This window comes from Hylobates moloch, unplaced genomic scaffold (assembly GCF_009828535.3).
Source record: "Hylobates moloch isolate HMO894 unplaced genomic scaffold, HMol_V3 SCAFFOLD_45, whole genome shotgun sequence".
Classification (NCBI taxonomy): domain Eukaryota; kingdom Metazoa; phylum Chordata; class Mammalia; order Primates; family Hylobatidae; genus Hylobates; species Hylobates moloch.
Window position 1 is genome coordinate 1,315,934 of NW_026652320.1, and position 8,969 is coordinate 1,324,902.

Consider the following 8,969-nt stretch of genomic DNA (forward strand, 5'->3'; position numbering starts at 1 on the left):
GTTCTGATTTTCACATTTATTTTTAAAATTCGTAATAGCTGCAAAGAAAATAAGCCAATTTGGATGAAGTCCTTTCTATTAACTAGAGGTCAGTATGAGGTACTACTAGAAAAAATACAGACTTTGGAGCCAGATAAATGTGGATTTGCATTTCCTGCTCCTGTCTTTCCTTCTAGTTGCAGCCTGTTGGATGATGTCCTCTACCTTTTTCCCTATCTGTAAAATAGAAGAACTCTTAAGTTTGTTGTGAAGAACAAATAATATTAGCGCTTAGCCCAATGTTTAATATGTACTGGGTATTCAACAAAGGTTGACATCTCCCTACTTTTCACTTTCTGTAGTTAAACGGTTTAAAGCACTGAAAATATAACGGTGGGATTCTACATGTTAAATCTCATTTCATTAAGTCAAAAATATTCCCCTTTTTTATGTTTATACCATGCCAGACTGCTGTTCCTTTTTTTTTCTTTTTTTTTTTTAAGACGGAGTCTCATTCTGTTGCCCAGGAGTTCAGTGGTGCAGTCTTGGCTCACTGCAACCTCCGCCTCCTGGGTTCAAGCAATTTTGCTGCCTCAGCCTCCCAAGTAGCTGGGATTACAGGTGTGTGCCACCACGCCCAGCTAATTTTTGTATTTTTAGTAGAGATGAGGTTTTACCATATTGGCCAAGGCTGGTCTCAAACTCCTGACCTCAAGTGATTCACCCACCTCGGCCTCCCAAAGTGCTGGGATTACAGGTGTGAGGCACTGCGTCTGGCCTAAACTGTTCCTTTTGATTTAGATATACAAGAAATTCTGATTTGGGCATACAAGAAAGCAAGATGCCCTTTTAAGTCTCATAAAACTAAATATAGAAGTCCCCATTAAAATAAGTATAAAATTTCTATTTCTAGCTCAAACATTGACTACTCCAACCTTAGTAGTTAAATCCTACCATGTTATGTCTAGCTTTTCACTCAAAAAAGGTGTCTTATTTCACTAAATACACTTATTCCACACTCCCAATTCTCAGGGGTTCTTTTCTCCTTTTAAAGTCTGTTTGTTATGGCTGGGTGCAGTGGCTCACGCCTGTAATCCCAGCACTTTGGGAGGCCAAGACAGGTGGATCTCGAGGCCAGGAGTTCGAGACCAGCCTGGCCAATATGATGAAACCCTGTCGCTACTAAAAATATAAAAAATTAGCTGGGTGTGGTGGCTCGCACCTGTAGTCCCAGCTACTCGGGAGACTAAGGCAGAAGAGTCACTTGAAAGTGGGAGGCATGGCCGGGCGCGGTGGCTCACGCTTGTAATCCTAGCACTTTGGGAGGCCGAGGCGGGCGGATCACGAGGTCAGGAGATCGAGACCACGGTGAAACCCCGTCTCTACTAAAAATACAAAAAATTAGCCGGGCATGGTGGCCGGCGCCTGTAGTCCCAGCTACTTGGAGAGGCTGAGGCAGGAGAATGGCGTGAACCCAGGAGGTGGAGCTTGCAGTGAGCCGAGATCGCGCCACTGCACTCCAGCCTGGGTGACAGAGCGAGACTCCGTCTCAAAAAAAAAAAAAAAAAAAAAAAAAAGAAAGTGGGAGGCAGGTTGCAGTGAACCGAGATTGTACCACTGCACTGCAGCCTAACAGAGTGAGACTCCATCTCAAAAAAAAAAAAAAAAAAGTCTGTTTATTATGGAATTTAATGAGGTTTTGAAGAACTATTATAGTTTATCAAAAGGTGTCACTTTCTTTAACATTTTCTAAACTTTTAACAAATGCGTCTTCAGTTTGACTTTAGGCAATATAATCTGATATTATTTACTGTTTGAAATACCGACTTTGGGAGGCCAAGGCGGGCGGATCACAAAGTCAGGAGTTCGAGACCAGCCTGGCCAACACAGTGAAACCCCATCTCTACTAAAAATACAAAAAGTTAGCCAGGCGTGGTGGCAGGTGCCTGTAATCCCAGCTACTTGGGAGGCTGAGGCAGGAGAATTTCTTGAACCCAGGAGGCGAAGGTTGCAGTAAGATAAGATTGCACCATTGCACTCCAGCCTGGGCGACGGTGCAAGACTCTGTCTCAAAAAAAAAAAAAAACAAAAAAAAGAAAAGAAATTTTATTTATTTAGAGTAATGAATACAGTAATTATATCCAGAATGGTAGAGGCAATTGCTCAGATACCATGTAATATAACAAATCTGTATACCAATAGCTAGCCTCTTTTTCTATCAGTGATTCCTTCCACTGTTACAGTTTTTCTTTCTAGATAACCATGAGTAAGTCCCTTAGAATAGTTGGAGTAATTTCTTGCTGTGTATTTTTCTTAAAGCAGGGCCAGCCAGCACAAGCCTCTCCATCAAGCGGAAGACAATCTGGGAATAGTGAACGTAAACGGAAGGAACCGCGAGAAAAAGATAAAGAAAAAGAAAAGGAAAAAAATAGCTGTGTTATTTTGTAACAAGTGTTGGCTTCTGTTGGAACCACCTATATGTCATGAGAAACAAAACCACAGGAGGAAAGGAAGAAAAACCGATCAATACCGTCTGTGCCTGATTTCCCAATGGATTTTGTTCGTTTTTTCAGGGGAAAGGTTGTTACTTAGTTACAATCAGACTTTTTCAAGTCACACAATACACTCTTTATGAGCTGGAGTTTCATGTTACAAGTTGGAAATGCTGTGTGTTGTCATTCATGAATAATACTGCACTTGTAGGCAGATAAGCAAATCACAGCAAATTTTGTGTCATAGTGACATTCATAACTCATATCAGTTAGTAAGCTATTATATCTTCTGTTCTAACAATGAATGGAGGTAATTGATTTAGTCTGATTCCTTCCTGAAATCTAAATATTAGCACAATAGTTTCTGAAATTTTACAATGTTAAATTATGATCTAATCCATGAGAAACCACGGGTTTAACATAGGGATTCAAAAAAACAAAAACAAAATAATAGGAATAAATAACCCTTAATTGTATATTGGACTAGTTCAGCCCTTAAACAGCTTTACCTTTATTTAGGAATGTACATTTTAGGTATTATCTTGAGAATTGATCTTGGAGCTTAGATTTAATTTAGATAGCAAAAATAAAGATTTGTATTTCTTTTCCAATAGCAAAAAGTTACATAACACTAATACTTATAACCTATCAATATCAGATATTAATGACTTTGTAGTGTTGTAAAATTTTGAGGAATTTTGGAGTCTTTATCATAGGTAACCTGGACCACAGTTACTATTTATTGACAATGTGATTGAGTGTATGGAGGAAAGCACAGTGGATGCTAGGCTTTGTAAATATGGGGATGTAGAAAAGCAGATAGTTCAGTGTCTACCTTTTTCTAGAACTACCTTGAACCTTAAATTTTAAGTCATGTTCATTGCTAGAAAATTAAATGTACTTATTAAAGCCAATGAAAAAGCACATTTCTGAAAGGAAGTTAAGGATAATCTCTGTGTCTTGTAAAAAGACATTAATAAAAATCTGAGAGGGCCAGGCGCAGTGGCTCATGCCTGTAATCCCAACACTTTGGGAGGCCAAGGTGGGCGGATCATCTGAGGCCAGGAGTTCGAGACCAGCCTGGCCAGCATGGTGAAACCCCATCTCTAATAAAAATACAAAAAATCAGCCGGGCATGGTGGTGCGCGCCTGTAGTCCCAGCTATTCAGGAGGCTGAGGCAGAAGAATTGCTTGAACCCGGCAGGCAGAGGTTGCGGTGAGCCGAGATCACACTGCTGCACTCTAGCCTGGGCGACAGAGGGAGACTCCGTCTCAAAAAAAAAAAAAAGTCTGAGAGTAGCTAAGAATTTGGAGGAATTTATGTAAAAGCAATCAGAGTTTTTAACTTATGGGAACCAAATAAAACTATAACCTCTTATAGTGTTTATAGAACTCAGAAATAATATTTATTTAACTTTATTATGTGGCCACACGTATTTTCCTGTGTTTCTATATATAGTTTGGAAAACTATCCTTAATAGTCTGTTTTATATGCCTTATATTTAAAAGTTTGTTTTAGTTATTTTGAAAGACTGTTGCTGCTGCAAATAGTTGTGTGCTTTACATTCTAAGCTTCAGTACATTTATTTAAGGGCATCATAATCTGACCTGAGCATCCACTTGGAGAATGTTTTTTTGTGCGTGGTCTAGGGTGACAAAAGACCACAAAAATGTGTGGTCTGGATTTTTTCAACTACGTCATTAACTTTATGATCCAAGACCAGTTATAGGATGAATCTATATGTAAAAATAGAGTCTTATTTATGGAAGGAATTATTCTAAGGGAAAAATCCAGGGTCAAGCTGTATCTTTTATGTCCTTTATATTGCATGTCTATTTCTGTTACACAATTTGTTATTTCTTCAAATTTCCTATGGTAGCATGGTAAATCATCAAAGAACCTGTTTGGGATATAAAACTCTGATAGAAAATATTTAATGAGCATCTTGATTATAACCTAGGATATGTATACATTAGTAAAATTACCAGATATACTACAGAACTCTCTATTGGCTCAAACAGGTTGACCTCAATCCAAGTTGACTCTTGCTATCACTCTATTGGCTGAAGGAGGTAACTCAAACCTCAGGGTTTGTTTTTCCCAGGACAGATAGTAGTGATCATGCATTATATTTTAATAAGAAAAACAAACCACTAAACCTTGAGAAATTTTAAAAAGCATAGTTGAGGCATATTTTTTCATAATTATATACTTATCTATTTATTGCCCATGGAAAATATATGTGTAGAAGTATTTCTTCTGTTATTTGTTACTATTTTCTTAATTTGTTCCAAAGAAAATACTGCCATACTGCATTCCCTCTCGAAGGAAACAAAACAAAACAAAACTCACTCAAAACCAGCAGTGCTGCTATCAGATAAGTAGATGTCAATGTATACTTACAAGGAGAAACTAAAAAATGTAATGTGTTAATTCAGCCTTTTTCTATGTAATATTTCCAAGTCAGACTTTCTTACATTCCTGGAATTTACTTTGATACACCAAGAATAATAATGATAAAATGTTTGCTTTGATTACTGTGGGGGGGAAATGAAATATTCAATTGTATTAAAACAAACAAACTTTTTAGAGATACTGGTTTCCTGTCCTTGAAGGGTATAAAGAATTTAGATCATGCCTGTAATCCCAGCACTTTGGGAGGCTGAGGCAGGGTGGATCACCTGAGATCAGGAGTTCGAGACCAGCCTGGCCAACACGGCAAAACCCCGTCTCTACTAAAAATACAAAAATTAGCCAGGCATGGTGGCGGGCACCTGTCATCCCAGCTACTTGGGAGGCTGAGGCAGGAGAATCGCTTGAACCCAGGAGGCACTGATTGCAGTGAGCTGAGATTGCACCACTGCATGCCAGCCTGGGCAACAGAGCGAGACTCCGTCTCAGGAAAAAAAAAAAAAAAAAAAAAAAAAAAAAAAATTTAGAGCTATTGTGTCTTTATTTTCTTAAATTTTGCCCAAGGTAACATGTTGTATATCCAGCCATTTCATTGCTGGTTTGGGTACATAGGATTTTGAAAGTGGTATATTAAAGTCTTTCCTTCCAAGTATTTTGTAATACTTGAAAATTATTAGATGTATACTGCTAACAAAAGTTAGAACTTAAACATTTTTGTTTTTATCATTTATAGCCTAGATTAGGGACATACTTGCATCAACCAAATCATCATTAGATTTGAAAATAGGTAGATGAATGAACAAATATGGTCATTGCACTTTCCTTTTACTTTCAGAGTCTAAGTATATTCCTTAAGGTTAGTAACCAGTCTTTATTAAAAATATAAAATTTTTCTTCATGTCTAATCCCATTGCATCCACAATGCTGTGATTTATAGTACATGATCAACACTTAAAAGTACTTTATGTATGTGTGTTTCTGAAGCAAGTTTTCATGACCTCTGTTAGATTCTCAAAAGAATTCAGAACTTCCCTTCAATTTAAGAATCACCATTTTAAGAATACATGTGTACATATACACATTAAGCAGTATAAAGCAGCTAAAATTGGCATTGGTTTTACACTGGTCCAGTGTGCTTGGGTAAAGTAACTTCTTCCATGTTTCAAGGTCAGGTTCAGAGTTGAATGAAGCATAGATTTAAATTTAGGATTAGGCTTTGGAATGTATCTTGTTTTTATTGTCTCATATTTCTAATATTGACTACTTATCCCATATTCTGTTTCAAATTCTTTCTCATATTTCAAGTTCTTTCTCATACTTCTTGATCTTGGCTTAACTAAGCAAGTCAGTATCACAGACTAGTTGACTGAACCCAAGATTAACCATTTTGCACTTGCACAAAACCTTAGCATTTTGCTTCCAATGAATCAGAAAGTCAGTTCACTAAGAGACAGATCATGAGAGGAAAGAGAACTAGAGGCCAATAAATAAGAAAATAATTGTTCATATATTAATGTTGGCATGTGAACTACATATCTAAAATCTTGCTGGAGAAAAATCGAGGCAAGAATTTCCAGAACTGTCCTCAAATAGCTCATTTATTTAAGTTTTGTTAAAAAGCAAAAGCGAATTGATTACATTTGGTTAACTTTTCCTATTCCATGCACAAGTTACCTTAAAACATGATAAAAACCTTATGGGCATTACCTATCACACAGTACTTATGCATAAACTTGTAATAGTAAAATTACTAATGTTTGATAAGATGGAGGCATTACAAATAGTCTACAATTTTTATTTTAAGGAATTGGACATGAAGAATTCTAGATCATTTTGTGTCTATAAACCCGACTTTCTGTCTTGCCTTGGGCAAACTTTCTGTGCCTCAGTGTACTCTTTAAATATGTGAAGGATGCTCTTTTTGATTAAGTGCTTTGCACTCCTGAATAAAGGACATAGTATAAGCACAAAGTATGACTTAAATTATCACAAATATTACACATCCTATGTTCTTGAATGTGCACACTTTTTTCTCAATAACAAAATGTATCTTAAGTCAGTTTTTTTAATGCTGTCAAAATTTGTAGAATTTTCTTTGAGTATGGCATCATCTCTTCCCAAATGCATTTTACAGTTGCTTTTGTGTTCTATAGACTATAGAGTCAAAATCAAGAGTATTTCGGGAGGATCAGAAGCATTTAAAAATCTATTTTTTTCTACTATCTTTCACAGATCTAAATATTTAGATTCTCTTTGCCTTTTTCTCCATGGAATACAGTGGTATCAAATTACTAATACAGTATGTAAACTTTGTTTGCATTGGTGGAATTCATTTAGATCTCTCAAGTAATATTTGAGGGCTATATAAATTGTGTTTTTAGTGTAAAATGTTATTTGATAATGTGAAGTTAAATCCCTTTTAGAAAGTGACTGAAAATGGTAAAGGAACTCATCAGAATCTTAGGGTTCTTAAGTTCTCTGATAATTTAGTATCTTTTATTAATGATGTCCAACACCTCTAAGACTGTCAAGAAAACATGAAGAATTGAGGTTACTCTTCTCAGGTGACACTTTAAATGTTAAAATCAGAGGCTTCCTGAACAAAACAAATTGCAAAATAGAAGTAATGGCATGGGAGAGGCCAAATGCAGGACTCTGGCAAATTTAACTTATTCTGAATATCTATCTAAATTTTAGTTCATGCATGTTCTTATTAATCCTGGTGTTTCTGCTCTTAGATGTTAGAGTTTAATAAATTGTGATATGCATATATTTTTTTACATGAAGGATTCTAGTTTCTAATTTTACTTTTCTGATCTCAAGAAAATTAAACTTGAAAAACAGGGTAAAATTCTTCAACTATTGCCTCAAGTTCAGTTTTGTCCTATTGTCCTGAGAAAGGAGATTTAGACTTGTCTGCCTAACACAGGTATTTTTGAGGGCATGGTACTATCCCAGAGAAAGTGTTGAGATACCATGGCAGAAATACAAAACCTAAGCTTTGAACCCCAGTAGACTTATTCTGCCATTAAGTCTCTCTACTTTATCTGATATTCTAAGGATTTCTTCAAACCACTTAATAATTTGTCACCATTAACTTTAATATCCAGTTTTAATATGCACTGTAATATCCTGCTTTGAGAAGAAAGAATGCCTCATAAATTAAGTACAAAACAAAATGTTTTGGAAGGTGATCCTGGCTCCTTTGGCTCTCATAATTGTTTTATAGCTGAAAATAAAAAGTCAAGAAACTGGCCCGGTGCAGTGGCTCATGCCTGTAATCCCAGCACTTTGGGAGGCTGAGGTGGGTGGATCACCTGAAGTCAGGAGTTCGAGACCAGCCTGGCCAACATGGTGAAACCCTGTCTCTACTAAAAATACAAAAAAAAATTAGCCAGGTGTGGTGGCACATGCCTGTAATCCCAGCCACTGGGGAGGTTAAGGCACAAGAATTGAACCCGGAAGGCAGAGGTTGCAGTGAGCCGAAATTGCCCCTGCACTCCAGCCTGGGCGACTGAGCGAGACTCTATCTCAAAAAAAAAGTCAAGAAACTGAAATTCCCATTTAAGTTCTTAAATCAGTGATCTGTCAAAATAGGCCTTGTAACTGAAATACCTTACAAAGCAGTTCTAACTCAATGTGTTTTTAAAAAATTTTTAATGAACCTTACATTGTGAACATAATTGCAACGTGTTTTAAGACTAACAGTATTTAATCCTCGAAGACCTGTCTTGTATGTCTCTCAAATTTGTCATAATTTTTATTATTGTTTTTCACTTATGTGAAATAAGCATTTTTTTCAGGGTACATAGGGTATCTTTGTTTTACAGATTTTTAAAGATGAGGTTTTGAAAAGCCCTCAGAGGTTTTTGTTAAAAGACTATCTTGCTTAATAAATGACAACTTCTTACAGATTCACACATTACAAGTCGGACAATATAACAGGAGATTGGTGTGTGACTGCTACAAAACAGTCAGCAAAAGGAATCATGTTTGCTTGTGAAACTTCAGAGGTACCCTGAAAGTCATTTCCTAAAGCTAGTGCATGTGAATCTTTTCCTTGAATTGTGCAGGATAATTGGATT

At 36.5% G+C, this 8,969-nt stretch overlaps 1 protein-coding gene across 2 annotated transcripts in view; it reads left to right on the top strand.

The window, feature by feature from the left end:
- Positions 1-7,008, top strand: part of LOC116463628 (ubiquitin carboxyl-terminal hydrolase MINDY-2) — a 93,074-nt gene extending 86,066 nt beyond the window's left edge. The window contains exon 9 of one of the 2 annotated variants that reach the window (XM_032146809.2): positions 2,299-7,008. In XM_032146809.2, coding sequence (XP_032002700.1) covers positions 2,299-2,427 — 129 coding nt within the window. In that variant the 3' untranslated portion in view covers positions 2,428-7,008. The remainder of the gene's footprint in view (positions 1-2,298) is intronic. The other variant, XM_032146810.2, reaches the window with a different exon arrangement.
- The last annotated feature ends 1,961 nt before the right edge of the window (positions 7,009-8,969 follow it).